We start from the raw sequence: 17,638 nt of genomic DNA, 5'->3' as shown, positions 1-17,638 counted from the left end.
GAAAAAAAATGTTGGGGTTTTTTTTTTGTAGATTTACGTTGTAATGTCATTTGTGTTGGGAAGGGGGGCAAGGGGAAAAAGGGGGGGGGGGGTTTGTCATTTTTAAAAAGAGGACAATGAAAGTTTGAGTCATTTCTACTAAATTTAAACAATTGACGTTGAAAATGACTTGGCATTAATTCTCGATTTTATTTTCGAATGACTCGGTACGTCTTTTACCCCCCCCCCCCCCCCCTTCCCCGACCGCCCCTTAAAATGAATGCTTTCACTGTTTTTGGATGCCTCATGTTCTTTACGATGTTTGTTAATCATCCAGATGCCAGACAATGTCTTTTTGTTTCCTTGTCAAGGTGCCCATGTGTCAAACGTTTGAAAGTGTCACAACACACTTGAGTTTCCTTCCTTCCCACACAGACACAATGCGGGAGCCCCTGAAGTCGAGACCCCCCCCCCACCCCCCGACAGCCGTTTTTGACCCACAATTCCCGCCGCGGTCGTGTTGGTTTACAAATACATTCCAGTTTCTGCAAGAAGTTTACACTTGCCCAACGGGTGAATTTTTTTTTTTTTTTTTCCACAATTTTTTTGTTTTATTGTACCACAGCAAATCAACCACTTCCAGCCCCCCCCCCCCAAAAAAAAAACCCAACCAGAAAAACGAGGCTTGCGCTAATGAGTTGACAACTCAGGGTTTTTCTTTGTTGTGTGAGAAACAAATTGACACATGCACACGTTTGTTTTTGTCACCTTGTCTGCAAACACGACCCAAAACAAACTCGTCCCCTCCCCGTCCCCCCACCACCCTATTTGATAAAGTGCACATACATAATATGTTGTCTTGTAACAGAGCACTAAGCACAAATATGGGCGCTTCTCCTTGTTTGGGGGCACAAATTAGTGGTTGTGAGTGTATTGTTTATCCCAAGAGTTCCTTTTGAATGCTTTTTACGGTGTTTTTCTATCGATTATAAAATGCAATACAATAAAGTGCCATACACGTCTAGAAAACTGCCTATACATCCTTGTCAGGCCTTGTTTAGATGGCTGCACTTTGCCTTTTTGTGTCACTTGCTTAAATGCCCCCCCCCCCCTTAAAGAAGTTGGCAGTAAACATGTATTGTGATTTGTAAATAACGAGCGCGCCCCCCCCCCTCCCTCCCAATATAAAAATATTAGACAAGGACAGCTCCTGCACTGGAACACTTTGCAACACCATGTGGACTTGATTTGACGTTTCTCAACAACTTTGTTAGTCAAGCGTTGCGTCTGTGTGTGTGTGTGTGTGTGTGTGTGTGTGTGTGTGTGTGTGGTGTGTGTGTGTGTGTGTGTGTGTCGAAGTGTTTAGCGATGGTGAACCTTAAAGAAAAGAAGAAGGAAAAAAAAAAAAAAGCACAATGTACAGAGCGTCTGACTTCAGGGGCTTCCGTCACCAAATTCCAGCTCCAACAATCACTTGCTTGTTTCAATTCTGAAGTGCTTTTTTTTGGGTATGTGTGTGGTATAACTTTGCATCCTTTTTCGATATTGTCTTCATCAAATAAGATGCATAAAGTTGATTTTGTCATCTTGCAAGCGGTAATTTAATACCTTTTTTGTTTTGTCTTGATGAAAAGCCAAAGTGGGTGCATCTTGATGTGAACTTCTGTTTTCTTTCTGGAAGGAGCGTGGGATTTCAAAAAAAAAAGGAAGGAGGAAAAACAAAAATCCGAGGCTTTTTCCGATTTCTACAACTGGTTGTTGATAAATGTCTTTTGTACCAGTGACGCTTTTATATTGGAAATTAAAAGAAAAGAAATTTAAATTGTCTGGCCTCTCAATGTGGCCTCCTTGCCTTGAACAGGTCTTTTTGCTTCTCGCTGTTATGATTATTATTAGTGTCTTTAAAACGCAAAATGGGGGGAAAGATGCCTGGTTTTGACTTTCCTCTCCTCAATTAGTCAATCTGTTTTGTTTTGGGTTGTTTTTTTTTTTTTTTTTTTTTGGGGGGGGGGGTTGGGATCCTCTAAATGGTGGTAAGTTTCATGTTAGTGTTTGTGCAGTCATTGGATTTTTGACGTGTGGATAATTGTCTTAGTTTACAAGTTAACTAATTGTTTAGTTTGAGCCTTGCTTTTTCCTTTTTGTTTTCTCTCTAAAAATCTAGATTCTTTTCTTGTGTGTTTTTTGTTCATATCTCCCCTCCCCCCCATAGCAGAGTGTGTAGACGAGAAACTCTGTTGTTCTTTTTGGTCGATGTTTGTTCATATGTGGTGTGTTTCTTTGCCTCTGTCTCCAGATTAAACCATTTCCCTTAATATGGACGACGTTCTTGTGTGTGCTGTTTGTTCAGTGGCGTACAAACATTGCAAAACGACCCCCACCCCGCCCCCCTGTGTACGTGTGTGTGCCATGTTTCGCTAACCTGTTTCACCTCGCTGTGCTTATTTGCTTTACTATTAGTTGTCACTTTGGTCTTGATGGAAAATGTTTCGACATTGGGTATTTTTTTTTTGTTTTTTTTTTTTTAATAAAACAATTCCAGTATAGTCGGTTGCTCATTTATGCGTACAGTAAATGGGCCAGAATAGAAGCAAGGTCAATAGCAGCGGTAGAGTTCACTTGACCGCTGTTAACCGAGCAGCGTTCCCGGTTATCTGAAATTGAACAAGGCTGGTCAACAATGGCAAACGCCAAGTCTGTAAACTGGAAAAGGGGCCCTAATGTACATGGGTTAACAGAGGGTTAACACATCTAGAGAAAGACACACTTTTTTTTTGGGGGGGGGGGTGTAGGAACTCCAAATTATAAAATATTTGAAAGTATCATGCTAAGGTTTTTAATACAAGAAAGATTGCGAAATCTCACTCCGTAAATCAAAATAACGACTCATTGAAGGTGTACTTGCAAGCAAAACAAAACTCCAAACCTTCCCTGATGCTGTGAAGGTAACATAAAACTGAAATGATATTACATGAGGTAGAATTTGAAAGCATCGCTGACACCGATGACCACCTCAGGTACTTGCACCGATGCAACTCCACTGTTTAAAAAAAAAAAAAAACAACAACAACAAAAAGTTTAAATCTGGGATTTCTAGTGTGTACGTAAAATAAAAGTTCTAAAACAAATTCTGGAAAATAGTGCGATCTCCGCATTAAAGTCGAAATTACGACTTTTGAGGTATTTCTCGAAAGCATCACATTTGGCTTGTTGACTACGTCAGAGCCAGTGTAGGTATTCATTTATTTTTGCATTTAGCACACTGGATACAACATGGATAAGATTTCATCGGTCAAATGTACCAGAAATTCAATAATCCCTTTCGATGATAATAATGCTATAATCCGCCCACGCGGACGTTGGTGAAAACCGGAAATAATATTCGCCGTCGGCCAATCAGTTTTGACTTTGCTTTCCACTTCCTCCCCCCGTGGCAAGTGGCAGGATGGCGGCCGTCCTTCTCGAGTAGCCTTCCGCCAATTCCAACTTTGTTTTCTTGCGCTTTTCTCAATTACAAATATGTCGGCCGCGCTTTTCCTGAAAAGCTCGGCGAAGAGGCTGCGGTTGGACGCGTTCCGCCGGCCCGCCCGCGGCTCGTACCACACCGAGCGAGGCGTCTACGGGTACCGACCCAAACGGACGCACGCCGAGGACGAGTTACTGAGCGACCGCATCGCAGCTTTAAATCAAGGTCAGCGTCCGCCGCGAACTACTTTACAGCCAAAAGTGTGTCGAGGGTCACATTTTCAAAACACCGGCGGATTAAAATATGGGATATTATTTGATAAGGCTGACCTCGAGCTCTCGTCCCTCAAATCAAGCCAATTCTGTGTGTGTGTGTGTGTGTGTTTTCAGCGAAATGACGTTCATGTGCATTGGTTTTCCCATTTGATGACGTATTAAAATATTAATAGGTGTATTTTAGGTGAGTTGTGCCCCCCCGAACTTGTTGTTATTAGCTAATGAAGCATTTGTTGTCAGGTCACAATGTCAGCAAAATTCCATTTGTAACTTCTCAGTATGAGCGTGATCCAAGTTCATCGGGAAATATGTCGTGTCGTCTTGTAATTGCTTCTATCAGCATTTTTGAATTTTTCTTGAAGTTTCTCTCGGCTTGTCCCGTTAGGAGTCACCACAGCCGAACGCTCGTATTTGGTTTGGCACAGTTTTTTTTTTTTTTTTTTCTTTTCTTCTAATGCCTGATGCAACCCCCCCTCAGGCCCCGGCGGGATATGAACTCACAACCTCAGGTTTACCAAAGCGACGCTCTACCCACTGAGCTGTGGGGCCTCTTATTATGTTTTACCATTTTTATTTTACACAAGTGAAGTAGCTGAATCAGTCCAACAGTTTTTGTCGGTTCCGGTTTCAGATCACGGCCTGGCCCGCCTGGTGGAGGCGTACCGAGCCCATGGACACAAGCTGGCCAAAATTAACCCCCTGCTGCCCCAAAATCCCGTGGTGGGCCGCGTCCCCGAAATCAGCATGCTCACGGAGACCCTCAGGGGACAACTCAATACCTCAGGTTGATCAATATCACCCGACAATCGCAATATTTTACACGCACCGACAAGCTTGAGCTCGGACGCACGTTATCATCTTAAACTTCATGAAAGCACACTTTGATTGAAAACCAAAAAAATGAAACACATTACAAGTATGAAAGTTCCGGAGATAAGCCGACGTGTACGTGGATACGCGCCTTTAAGAGGCGGGGTGGCGCGTGTGAAAATCCGACGTGAGCTGTGGCAAACAGCAGCTTCAATGCCAGGGTGCGCGCTTGGCGCGTTTGTGTTTTTAGTGCAAATGGCCGAAAAGGGGCCTGCGGCACGCGAGGCCGTTCCAGCCGGTTAGCCAACCGCCGCCACACGTTTGCGAGTCGCAGATTTTGCGGCCGACGTTATTCACTCTTATTGGCTTTTTTTTTTTTTTTTTTGGTTTTTGTGCTCAGGCCAAAGCCCTGTCTCATGTGGGATCGGTTAGATGGCATCTTTGTTCCAAGAAACAATGTTGAAGTGAGCATAATTTTGGCAAAAGTATAACTTTGCTAACGTTTGGCGTAGGAAAGATGTTGAGGAGCTTCTGTGAGACCAAAATGGCCACAATCTTGTTGCGTTTGGATGCCAAGGAGCTCTTGAAGTGACTTGAGGAGCTTCTGTGAAAGTAGTCCTTTGCCACCATGTTGTGGCATCTTGACAGCGAGAAACTATGCTGAAGTGAGTTGAGCAGCTTCGTTTAGACAACCAGAGTGCTAACCCTAGGACGTATGTTGAAGTGAGTTGAGGAGCTTCTTTTCAACAGCAGCAGTGCTTGGCCGCCATCTGTTGGCATGATGGTGCCTTGAAGCTATGTTGAGTTAAATTGAGGAGTTTCATTTTGACAAAAGTAGAAGTAGTTATTGGTTGCCACCTCCGTGCTGCCAAAGAGTATTTGTATCAATGAACATGATTTATCTATTTGCCGAGCCAAGACAACAAAAGTTGGCGTGAAACAATGACATCATCAGGCTGTACCGGGGCTAGTTAGCGTAGCGTACGAGGGAAATTCGCCAACGTGTTTTCCGGGTTTGGTGATTGCGATGCAGGTCGTGCAAGCGGACAACTCAAAAGTCAAAAAGGAAAAGTCTTTTGCGGGCCGCGTGAAATGACGAAGAAGCGCGTGTCTGGCCCGCGGGCCTCGGCTTTGCCGAATGACCTGTCGGGTGACAGTTAGGACGGCGCCGTTTCCTCGCCCTCGCGGCCCATCGAAAACCGGCCTGCGGCTGTGGTCCGTTCAGGGCTGCGCCACCTGGGCAAGGCGGAGGCCTCGGCGGAGGAGGTCCGGGCCTACCTGGAGGAGGCCTACTGCGGCCACCTGTCGCTGGAGACCGCTCAGCTGAGCGGCGCCGACGAGAGGGAATGGACGGCCGACCGCTTCGAGGAGCTCAAGGCCGCCGACTTCTCGGCGGACGAGAGGAGGAAGCTGGCCGAGCTCATGCTGGAGTCTCAGGTGAGCGGAGGGCGCCGCAAAAAGGAAGCGGGCCAAAAAGTCCACGCCATCTGCTTTCACTGCAGGAATTTGACCGTTTCCTGGCCACCAAATTTTCCACGGTGAAACGTTACGGCGGAGAAGGAGCGGAGAGCATGATGGGCTTCTTCCACGAGCTTTTCCGCCACTCGGCCCGGAACGGCGTCGCCGACGTGGTCGTAGGCATGCCGCACCGGGGACGACTCAACCTCCTGACCGGCCTGCTCAAGTTCCCGCCGGAGGTGACGGACGCAAACGTGACAAGCGGTCGTGTGTGGTGTGTGTGTGTGTGTGTGTGGGGGGGGGGGTTTAGCATTCCCGCCCAGCATTCGGTTTAGCAAACGTAGCCCGGGACGACTTTCCCGAGCTCCGCGTGGAGTTCTTGTAGGCCGAAATGTCGACATTTTTTAGCCAGCCACGACCGACAGCTCGCGACTTTGCGCCTTTGCCCGTCCATTTTTGTGCCGCGTTTGCCGCCAACGAGGCGCTTTGAAAAGTTGCCTTTCGTGCGTCACGTCGCTGAAACGATTTTTTTCAGCGCCCTGACAACGCAACGCTTGGTCTAAAAATCTCTTTGCGGTGATCCTGGAGGAGGGAATGAGCGAATGATTCTGGGCAAACTATCACAGGACTTTTGCAGGACCTTTTTCTAAAATCCATCGGTAGTGAGTTGAGAGTAAAGCCAATGTTTCTCGATCCAGTTGAAGCGCGTCAGCGGCGGCGATATTTACACTTCCTGTGAAATTCTTTGTTGGGGCCCCCGTCGGCTTTTTATGCGGCGGACTCGATCGCGAGCGTCGGCGTTAAGTGACGTGATGCCTTGTGCGGTTCCGTCGGCGCCGCGATTGTCTCCTGACGGAAGCCACGCTGGCATCTTCCCTCGCGCAGCTGATGTTCCGCAAGATGCGAGGCCTCAGCGAGTTCCCCGACGGGTCGCCCGCCATCGGGGACGTCCTGTCCCACCTGACGTCCTCGGTGGACTTGGACTTGGGCTCGGGGCTCTCCGTCCACGTCAGCGTGCTGCCCAACCCGTCCCACCTGGAGGCCATCAACCCCGTGGCCCAGGGCAAGACGCGGGCCAGGCAGCAGCTCCTGAAGGAGGGCGACTACTCGCCCGACGACCACGCCCAGCCGGGCGACCGGGTCATCTGTTTGCAGGTTAGCGCTCGGGGTTTGGCCTCTTCAAGCCGCATCAATTTTTGTTCCCTCCCGTCTGCATCTCGCAAAGATGATTCTTATTCGATAGATTTCTTTTTTCTTTTCTTTCTCGCAGGTCCACGGCGACGGCTCTTTCCCCGGCCAGGGCGTCGTCCCGGAAACGTTGACCCTCTCCAACCTTCCTCACTACAGAGTAGGTGGAAGCATCCACCTGATCGTCAACAACCAAGTGGGCTACACCACGCCGTCCGAGAGGGGGAGGTCGTCTCTGTACTGCAGCGACGTCGGTCGGTCAACTGCGACGCGTTTTGGGGCCGCTTGTCCGCAACCTGACCTACGTCCCGACCTCAGGGAAGATGGTGAACTGCGCCGTGATCCACGTGAACGGCGACCACGCCGAGGACGTGCTGCGGGCCGCTCGGCTGGCGGCGGAGTACCAGCGCCGCTTCCGCAAGGACGTCATCGTGGACCTCATCTGCTACCGCCAGTGGGGCCACAACGAACTGGACGAGCCTTTCTTCACCAACCCGGCCATGTACAAGATCATCCGGTCAGTCAAACAAAGAATTTGAGCGGGACTAATTCAACTTGTAGGTCAAGGTAGCGCTCTACCTACGATGAGATGTGCGGGTTCTTTTTTCAGGTTCACGTTCCAAAAAAAAAAAATTGGCCTCGAAAAAGCCGTTTTGGAGCCAAAGAAGCAAAAACCAAATGCAAGCCGTGCAACACACGCGCTGCCTACGTGCGGATAACGTTAGCGTGGAACCTCCACTCACAACCTTTAGGACACGGGTGTCCAGCTCGAGCCCCGGGGGCCGGATCCGGCACGCCGCGTGATTTTCCGTGGCCCGCAAAGGCAAATCATTTGGATCGACTTCCTTGATTTTTTTTTTTTTTTTTTTTCCCTTCCAAATCTGTACCCAAAATTTTTTGTTGAGCTATTACAGGCATTTTTGTGTTGCCAAAAAACAATAGTTAAAAAAAAAAAAAACAACAAAAAAACTTCATGTGCAAATGTGATGGGGCCGTTTCACTGTCTCTGAGGGAAACCGGAAACAAACTGCGGCCCGCGACAAAAAATGACTTTGACACCCCTGATTTACGAGTTATGAGCCGACGCTTTTTTGGCTGTGTTGTGAGCCGAAGTCTGAGGTAGAGGCAAACTTCAGACACGCCACCGCTCGAGAGAAAATGGTAATATAAATGTATTACATAAGGCCCTCAAAAGGGCTCAAGAAGAAGAGATGCCTTTGATTATTGTCTGTCTACATGTGTTGCTGTTTTGTTTGTGTTCAAAAGTCAGTTTCTTAGAGGGTTGGAACACCGCGACTATTGCTGCTATCCCTTCGCCCGTCTATGCAAGATTGTGCGGATTTTTAAAATCCTCAGCGTGTAATTCTCACGTTTGGTCGGACTGTGGACTCTAACGAGGAGGGGCTAAAAACAGCCGAAAGCTTTTTTTGAACTTTTTTCGTTCGCAGATTGTTAAACTGCTGTTAGATGTGCAGCGAGCTGATTTTTAATTTTTTTTTTTTTTTTTTTTTTTTTTTGCCACCATCTTTGTCAAACTCATTCCAAAGTCAATTTTCTCTTTCTCCGATGCATCCATTTTGAAACGTTGGGGCGGCCTCTCTCGCCCGTCGCCAGCTCCCGCCAGAGCGTCCCCGACTCCTACTCGGACCGGCTCATCTCCGAGGGCTTGATGACCGAGGCCGAGCGAAACCGGATCAAGGCGGACCACTTCGGCTCTCTCAACGACAAGCTGGCCAACATGATGGTGTACAGCCCCCCGCCCGCCAACCTGCAGGGCCGCTGGGGGGGGCTGGCCGAGCCCCAGGCCCGGGTCACCTCCTGGGACACGGGCGTCCCCGTGCCGCTGCTGCAGTACGTCGGGGCCAAGTCCGTCGAGGTCCCCGAGCACGTCCGGCTGCACGGCCACCTCCTCAAGACCCACGTGCAGGTACGCACCTTACGCAATCCCTCGCGAGACGGGAAGAGAAAAAACACCTCCCACACTTTTAACAGATTGAAACGTGCAAAAATCACAAAGGCCAAGACATATCGCGGTCTCTGTGCCTTTAAGAGGCGGGGCCCGGTGCAGGTGGCGTCCGATCCTGCGCGACTGTCAGGTGCGAGCTGTGATCCACGGCAGCTTTGGCGGCTCTGTACGGTTAAAAAAAAAAAAAAACGATGAACGTGAACGCGCATCACTCGACACGCATTTGGAATTCTGCTGAAGTGAAGGATGCGAACGAGCGCTAGCGCCGTTCCCATCGCTGCCAAAGAAAACTGAATCGTCACGTGGGTAATCGTCACTTCTAAATGTACTCCCAAATCTGTTGTGAGAACGGCAGGCGGCATGTGGACTGATGACAACTGAATTGTTCAGCCTATCACTAACTGAAAAGATTTGAGCTTTTTTGCGGCGTGTGGAAAAATCGCAAGAAGCGAGTGATCAGCAAAGAAAATCCACAGACGGCGTATTTGGAATCTTCTTTGCGTTTTCCCTCCCAGGCCACCGTACGGTGGTTGGGACTCACCCATTTAAAGTGACCCCGCGCTCGTTTGTGTGTGCGCGCGCTCAGGCCCGACGGCAAAAGCTGGAAGAGGGAACCAAATTGGACTGGTCCACGGCAGAGGCCCTGGCTTTCGGCTCGCTCCTTTGCCAAGGTGGGAGATCGCGGCGGGGCGCGGTCCCGACGCCTTGACGCCATTTTGCCTTCCCGGGTTGCAGGCTTCAACATCCGTATCAGCGGGCAGGACGTGGGACGCGGCACCTTCAGTCAGCGCCACGCCATGGTGGTGTGCCAAGACACCGACGACACCTTCGTTCCCCTCAACCACATCGGCCCCCGGCAGACGGGGCTCCTGGAGGTAGGCGGGGCCGGCGGGCGGCGGCGGCGGCGGGCCGCCTCGGGATGACGTGGGCGTCTCGGCAGGTTTGCAACAGCCCGCTGTCCGAGGAGGCGGTCCTCGGCTTCGAGTACGGCATGAGCGTGGGCCAGCCCGATCTCTTGCCCGTCTGGGAGGCTCAGTTCGGAGATTTCTTCAACGGCGCTCAGATCATCTTTGACACGTTCATCTCCGGAGGTAGGCCCGACCTCGACAGAAACGTTTCTGCGCCTCAGGTGTGGGCCACCTTTTTCCACTTGACCACAACCGTTTTCATCAGGATTGCATAAATGTGCCGAGTGCACTCAGACGTCAACGCTCGCTCGCTCGCTCGCTCGCTGTTTTCCAGGCGAGGCCAAGTGGCTCCTCCAGAGCGGCCTGGTGATCCTGCTGCCTCACGGCTACGACGGAGCAGGACCCGAACACTCCTCCTGTCGCGTGGAGCGCTTCCTGCAGGTGCAAGCGCCACCGCCACACGAAAACTGCGCCGCCGGTCTGGTGTTCGGGATCACGATAGCGACGCCGTCGCTTTGACAGGGATTTTAATAAGCAATATGCCCAAAGAAGATTGAGATAATTGCCCATTGATACCGTCACAATGAAATTCTCTACACACTTCAACATAGTTCCTTGATACCTGATACCAAAGTAATATTTTTCTCGCTAAGGCCTCAGCCCAAAAACACCAAATCCGTTTGATTTTTTTGCTCTTTTGTTTTTTAAATATGTTAACAAAGGTTGTAGTTGTACATCACGAGTTCACGTTGAATGTGAAAAGGCCACGGGCGGATTCCGTTAACGTAGCAACACAGGATGGATGAATTCTGATTGCCGGTTTTGGAGGCAGTTCAAAGGAAGAAGTGAAGAAAATGGCCCAGCGGTGAAATTGGTCCCAGTTTTTTGTATCGATCTGGCAAATGGCGACGACGGTTTGGTGCTGATGTTGGGGCCGCCTTCCGCTTTCGTGTCCTTCAGATGTGCGACAGCAAGGAGGAGGGCGTGGACGGCGACACGGTCAACATGGCCGTGGTCAACCCGACCACCTCGGCTCAGTACTTCCACCTGCTCCGGCGCCAGATGATCCGCAACTTCCGCAAGCCTCTCATCGTGGTCGGCCCCAAGACGCTGCTTCGATTTTCCGTGAGCGCCGCCGTGGCCCGGCTCGGCCTTTTGGAATCCATTGACGTCGAGGTGATTCTTTGTCGTGGTTTCTTTCAAGGGGGCCGCGTCCAGCTTGACGGAGATGGCGCCGGGGACCTGTTTCAAAGCCGTGTTGGGGGACACGTCGGCCTCGCCCGAAAAGTACAAAAGCCTCACTGCTCGTTGACGCACGTTGCAAAACTGGACTTCGGCACTTATTAGCTGAAGGTTTTGTGTTTAATTATAAAAGTGTTGCTCTGGCGCCAAGAGACAATGACGAAGTGAGGGGATGAAATTCATTTCGGCCACAATTGTGTCTAATAGAAAAGTAGGGCTTTGGTGCCATCAGGCCTCAGCTGCTACAATAATTCTACAGTCTCTGTCATAGTCACATGAGATAAAAGTTTTTTTTTTTTTTTTTTTCCACAACAAAAGTGAGCTTTTACAGCTAAACGGCATTTTGGCTTGGTCATGGAACAAATTCAAGTTGTAAAACGAGATTAGGAAGCGTCGCCGTCTCATTTTGAATCAACAACCCCAGAGGAAAGAAACCAAGCGTGTTCTTGTAATTCCACCCAGCGTCCAGAGGGTGGTGCTGTGCTCAGGGAAGCACTACTACGCCCTGCTGAAGCAGAGGGACGCAGAACCCGCAGCCAAGCGGGACTCGGCGCTGATCCGCTTGGAGGAGCTGTGTCCGTTCCCGCTGGACGCGCTCCAAGCGGAACTGGGCAAGTACCCCAACGCTAAAGGTGGGTGCGCCTGTACTCGACCGGCTTCTGCCTACGTTGTGTTTTTCACCCCGCCCCCCACCCGCTCGGCCGTTGCGCTTCCCGACTTGCACGGGTCCGTTCACGTTTTTGGTGGCGCGCCGCCTTGACTTACAACTGTTCCGAGCCACCCTTGGCAGAACTTTACGAGACGTGAGCTTCGGTTACCGCTTGAGTGAATCGGGGGGGGGGGGGGGGGGCAATTAATGAATTCATCATTTTGGCCACTTATTGAATGGGACAAAGACAAAAGATTCGATGCTGCTGTCACACGACCCTTGCCTCTGTTGTCACGGACTAGGCCACGCCCCTTAAAGGCACACATAAGACACATGAAGATTTCGGTCCTAAAAGAAACAACGCTGGATGTCCCGATGTACAACTTTTCCACTTCTGTGACGAAATACCGATTTTGCAGCTCATTGAGGATTTTGTTTTCAAGTATATATGTTCATTCAGAAACATAACTGAAATGAAAACCCCAAATATAAATGGAAGTTTTTCGTAAACACTCTGCTCAAACTTGCACACAGGCATAACCTACCATTGAATAGGAAGACAGATGCTGACAACTCATCTTGATGATTGTAATGAATCCCAAAGTTCTGATTTCTGCAGACCGGGACTTTATTGTCAGTCGGGTTTGCACAGGTGTCTACGGAGCGAAATGTTCGAACCTGCACTTTGTGCACTTTACAAAGGTTAAATGATGAAATCAAACCGTACGCTCGAGCAAATTTGAGCCCCAAAACCCTCGACAGAGTTCATCTGGAGTCAGGAGGAGCCCCAGAACATGGGCCCGTGGTCCTTCGTGGCCCCCAGGTTCGAGAAGCAGCTGGCCCGCAAGGTGAGCCTGGTTTCTCCTCAGCCGCAAACGCCCCCCACCCCAATTGATCTCGTCCTTCACTCCTCAGCTGCGCTTAGTGAGCCGCCCCGCCCTGCCGGCCCCCGCCGTGGGCATCGGCACCCTCCACCACCAGCAGCAAGAGGCCCTCCTCGCCGCCACCTTCTCCTAAAACGCAAAAAGCAGACTCGGCTCTTCCTCGCCCCGTCAGCTGTGAACCTCTTCGGACGTCGACGGGTGGGAGGAGGCGACAAATTGGTACGGCGCCTCGGAGGTCCGATCATCCTGCGCGTCATCACGTCGCGCCGCCTTGATGAAATGTGGGACTTGTGACACATGCTGCTCGTTAAATTGAACAAATCATTTTTCTTTTCTACACATCACAAATCGGCGGCGGGCAAGTGCTAACCTCACCAAATGCGTGACTCGCCCCGGACGGTACAGAAAAAGATGGATGTGACATTTGAATAACCAATAATAACAATAACTGCAGGCGTGAGTCCCGGGGATGGTCCAGTCGGGGCCTTGAATTGAGGTCCTGCCCAATGACAACAGGGAGATTTGAAAAAGTTGACAGCTATATCGTTTTATTTGTAGATGTCATATATGGATAGACATTGATCTTTGTTTCACATTGTAAAAAAAAAAAAATAATAATAATCAAATTGTTTTGGTCAAATGTGGTGCGGTGCAGTGGAGCCCAATGAAAACTGACGAGCAACAAAAACATGCAAGTACTTTTACTATACTATTATTATGATACTATTTTACCTAACTCAGCGGAACCAGCATGTGACATCATGGTTATGGCATTATCATGACTCTGACATCATCACCCGCTGTCCATTACTTCAACAGTTTGTACAATACAAAAAAAAAAAAAAAAAAAGTCCAAAATTGAGACGCTTCGGACATCTCCGCGGACGCCAAGTGGAGGATGGCAAATCCTGCAGTGGAAGGAAGAGACGTGTTGGTGGCGCCAGTGCGCCGTTGGCTGCTTTGCCGCCCATCACGCACCACAGAAGAAGAAAAAAAATCCATACATTAGCTGTGCGCTTGTTGCCGTTTCGGGTTTACGTGGGAAGCAAACATTTTGAAACAGTGCAGTCGTGCTGTACATTTTTTCGTAAGGAAACATTTCAGTTAATTGACAGGAGGGGAACTCTCCTTTTGCTCAACCTGAACATAAGTAAATTTGGCAGTGACGTCATGGCCCACGCACTCGATGTTTTTCCACAACTCTTAACTTGTTTTTAATAACGCTCTCGCATTAAGAATAACGAAGTTGCCAAACAATCGCGATGACTGTACCCAATAGTCGACAGCCGGCCTCTTGATAAGTTCCAACGTGAATGTCGACGTGACGTCGAGAGTTCTTCATCTTAATAATAATCAGCATCATCTTGTAAACTATTGCAAGTTTTTGTCTTCGGGTCACGTTTGGTGCCGACGAATCCTGCCTAGCAACAAGTGGCCATCAAAGAGGAGTTGATCATCCCCGCGAGGTCTGCCTTCTTCGTACTCGAGCTACAAGGTTGAATCCTCGCCAGATATGTATTTTGTTTCAACGAGAGGCGGGTTTGAGGATGCACCTGCCGCCGCCCGGAACTGTCGGACTTTTCCGCTGATTTGGTGCAATGCGAACCCTCGAACGGCAGCCGCCCACCGACCCGACCCCCCCCCCCTCCACCACCTCCTCCTTCCTCGTCGTCGATTCGGTGGCGAGCGGGTGCTGCAAGCCGGACGGAGGGAGCCACAGGGCGTCACTCGCGGCGGCACCACCGAGCCTCCTCCCGCCTCCCCTCATCGGCGGCCTGGGGAAGGGAGACAGCAGCAGCAGCAGCAGGAGGAGGAGGAGGAGGAGGGACGCCGCCGTGTTTCCCAGTCACGCAGAGCTGAACACCGCGGATTAGTCCACTAAGAGGCTGAGGAACACTCAACACTTCGGTGCTGTTCTTTTTTTTTTTTTTTTTTTTTTGCCGGTTAGCGCCAACGGCGGCTCTTCATCCTCCACGCGGCGAGCGAGCGAGCGAGCCATGGCGAAAGAAAACGGCGACGGCTCGTGGAAGAAGCACGTCGACGACATCAAGAGTGCCTTCGACTTCAAAGAAGTGCTCGGAACGTGAGTTTCCGTCGGCGTCGCCATTTTGGGCGGACGGGAACGCGCACGCCCCCCCCCCCCCAAAAAAAAACATTTGATTGACAGCCGGTGAAGAGCGACGGTAATTGAGACGTCACGTGACCGCGCGGCCAATTGGACGTCGCACACCTGACGTCAAGTAGTGCGGGAGATGCTCTGACGTCACCGGGTCCGATCGAAAAAGTTTATGATTTAGTTTTTTGGGTTTTTTTCAACAGCACAAAAAAGTAACCATGTCGTTGGATTTTTGGCCTAGTGAGTGACATCGGGATCGCCAATTTGTTTGCATTTGAGTGTGGCGCTCCTTGCCCAGAGGCACCGGCACGATTTTATTAAAACCTTCAAACCATATCTGGTATGTTAGCACTTAAAAAACAACCCCCCCCCGCCTCCCCAAAAATCAACCAAGGCACGGTTTGTAAAAAAATCTGAGTCTGAAGTCACGATGCCACCGAAGTAACCTGTTTTTGTTTTTTTTTTTTTTTTTGTCGATTTTTAACATTTCTGGTATCCAAGAGAAGAAAACACCAAGATAAAAAGTCCAGATTAGCATGACGTGGATGTCTGCGAATCTACACAGACGAAAGATAAACAATTTTAGCAAGCATGTTTGTATTTTTGACGGACGTGGGATCGATTCCCGCTGGGCGATGGCTTCGATATGGGCCCCGTGACCCCGTTCAGGGCGTCGTCGGCCTCTCGCCCAAAGATAGCCGGGATGGGCACTCCCGTGACCCTCGTGAGGACAAGGTCAAAATGTCTTTTGCGAGACGGACGACCGGCAAGATTTGCCTTTCTGCCTTTCCTGCTCTGACCGTGGGCCCCTTTTACCCGGAGGCCCTTGTGGCTTCCCCCAGGCTTTGTCTTCCGTGCGAACGGCCCCCGCCCCACCCGCTGAATCATCACGATTTATACCGGTCGCCCCCTTTCGGACTTTGGCTCATGTGGCGTTGACGTGTCCGTTCAGCACACGCTGTCATAGTTTGCATCCGTCCGTCCATTTTCTCAGCCGCTTATCCTCACGAGGGTCGCGGCTATCCCAGCTGCCATTGGGGTACACCCTGAACTGGTCGCAGGGCACACGGAGACGGACGATCACACCTGTTGGGGCGATTTAGAGTGTTCCATGAATGCAAGTTTTTGGGATGCGGGAGGAAAGCGTAGTGCCCGGAGAAAATCCACGCAGGCACGGGGAGGACATGCAAGCCCCGCGCGGGGGCTAGGCCGGGATTTGAACCCCACGCTTCGGAACCGTCAGGCCAATGCTCTCCAGCCACGGCCGTAGCTCTTTTTTTTTTTTTTTAAATGAGATGAAAACGACCACTCCTCGTGCCAAAAGTAAAATCCTGTGTCGTGCATGTCAGGTTAGTAGTTGGGAACAACATCATCTTGGAAATGTGCCTTCCCTGACCTGGGGGGTCTTCTTCGAGACCGTAACGTCAGCAAAGTATATTTCAAATGTTCAAATTTGACAAGGGCAGCGCGCTGGGCAAACGGTTAGAGCGTCTGCCTCACAGTTCTGAAGACCGAGGTTCAAAGCCCCACTTTGGATCTTCTCCCTTGTCTCTGTGTGGCTTTTCTCCGGGCAGAGCGAAAAACCTGCGCGCTAGGTTCATTGAAGACTCTCAATTGCCCGTAGGTGCGATTGTGAGTGTGAATGATTGTTTGTCTCCACGTGCCCTCGCGATCGGCCGGCGACCGGTCCAGGGTGCCCGTCGACAGCTGGGATAACGAGCCTTGTGAGGATAAGCAGTTCAGATAATGGATGGATATTGGTGGAATCGGAGGTTCTTGGTTGGTGTGGGGTTGACGCATCCTCCGGGAACTTCGTTCTGCATTCAGTTTCTCTGGGATTGAAATAGTTTTTTTGTAATGTATGTCATATTCATTTTGACATTTATGCCATTTTTGAATTCATTTCTCTCTCTGAATGTATGCAGTTTAAATGCATGTGTATTGTTTTAAGTGTTTCAAGACCCTAAAACAATTTCTAGTAAAAAAACAAACAAAAAAAATATTTCTGTATATCATCTTTTCACTTCTCACTGTGGAGTCTGGAACTCATAATTCTGTAATATGTAACCCCCCCCCCCCCCATGCCCCCCTCCCCATAGTGAATGATGAAGTGCGTGCGATGTAGCGCTCAATCCAAGGCAGTCACGCCTCATGGCAATTTACAGAAAGATCGATGATACTTTGTGTCTGCGTATTGATCAAATGGACGCGGCCACTTTCTTTGCGGAAGACGGCGGCGGCTCAGCAAGCGCGGCATCTTTAAATCCGATTCGTTGTGCACTCGGTCGTCCAAAGCAGTTGAAATTCAATGTCTGCCGCGCACATGACGCGACGCGTAACACAGTAGCGCACCAGAACTCTTGATACTAGCGCCGCATCACAGCGGGCCAAACGTGCCGAGCGGTCAAATCTCGAGTCAGCCGACTTCGCCGAGATTCTGCCGAACGGCCGGTACGCGGAGTCCGGCCGGGCCTTCGGTGTTTAGATGGGCCTGCTAGTTTTTTTGTTTTTAACCATGCCCGGTTGATGAGGTGAAAAAGAGTTGATGGATTTCTTAAATATTGAGTCCAGTCTTTGTTCATTTTCAGTACTTCAAACTTATTTCACGCATTTAGTCACAAAAGGGGACATTTTGATTTTTGGGGGGGACTTTGCGTACCTTTCCGAGTCGTCTGTCCTTTTTCCATTTTGGAATCG

The 17,638-nt window shown here is 50.0% G+C and overlaps 2 protein-coding genes across 3 annotated transcripts in view; both read left to right on the top strand.

The window, feature by feature from the left end:
* Positions 1–3,379: 3,379 nt before the first annotated feature.
* On the top strand, positions 3,380–14,104 carry dhtkd1 (dehydrogenase E1 and transketolase domain containing 1). Of its 2 annotated transcripts, none has more exons than XM_061823775.1 (17): positions 3,380–3,670; positions 4,352–4,504; positions 5,756–5,967; positions 6,033–6,227; positions 6,874–7,143; positions 7,259–7,430; positions 7,495–7,693; positions 8,791–9,103; positions 9,729–9,813; positions 9,878–10,017; positions 10,083–10,233; positions 10,316–10,491; positions 11,011–11,175; positions 11,255–11,337; positions 11,755–11,924; positions 12,704–12,789; positions 12,857–14,104. In XM_061823775.1, exons 1-17 carry the CDS (start codon positions 3,499–3,501, stop codon positions 12,956–12,958), a joined length of 2,844 nt encoding a protein of 947 aa, XP_061679759.1. In that variant the 5' UTR covers positions 3,380–3,498; the 3' UTR covers positions 12,959–14,104. The 2 variants fall into 2 exon arrangements, with proteins under 2 accessions (XP_061679759.1, XP_061679760.1); XM_061823776.1 differs by having other exon boundaries at positions 3,381–3,670; positions 10,385–10,491.
* Positions 14,105–14,772: 668 nt separating this feature from the next.
* The window catches only part of LOC133502696 (calcium/calmodulin-dependent protein kinase type 1D-like), a 14,215-nt gene continuing 11,349 nt past the window's right edge, over positions 14,773–17,638 (top strand). The window contains exon 1 of the mRNA XM_061823778.1: positions 14,773–14,908. Within this exon, the coding sequence (XP_061679762.1) occupies positions 14,823–14,908 (86 nt within the window). The 5' untranslated portion in view covers positions 14,773–14,822. The remainder of the gene's footprint in view (positions 14,909–17,638) is intronic.

This window comes from Syngnathoides biaculeatus, chromosome 6 (genome assembly GCF_019802595.1).
Source record: "Syngnathoides biaculeatus isolate LvHL_M chromosome 6, ASM1980259v1, whole genome shotgun sequence".
Taxonomy (NCBI): Eukaryota; Metazoa; Chordata; class Actinopteri; order Syngnathiformes; family Syngnathidae; genus Syngnathoides; species Syngnathoides biaculeatus.
The sequence above is the reverse complement of the archived record's forward strand: the minus strand, read 5'-3'. Positions and strand labels throughout refer to the sequence as shown.

Bases quoted from the DNA above. Each gene is read 5' to 3' on its own strand.
- dhtkd1 (XM_061823775.1), top strand. From the start codon at position 3,499: ATGTCGGCCGCGCTTTTCCTGAAAAGCTCGGCGAAGAGGCTGCGGTTG. The intron at 9,104-9,728 runs GTACGCACCTTA...GCGCGCGCTCAG, and splicing joins TCCTCAAGACCCACGTGCAG to GCCCGACGGCAAAAGCTGGA. The intron at 10,492-11,010 runs GTGCAAGCGCCA...CGTGTCCTTCAG, and splicing joins GCGTGGAGCGCTTCCTGCAG to ATGTGCGACAGCAAGGAGGA.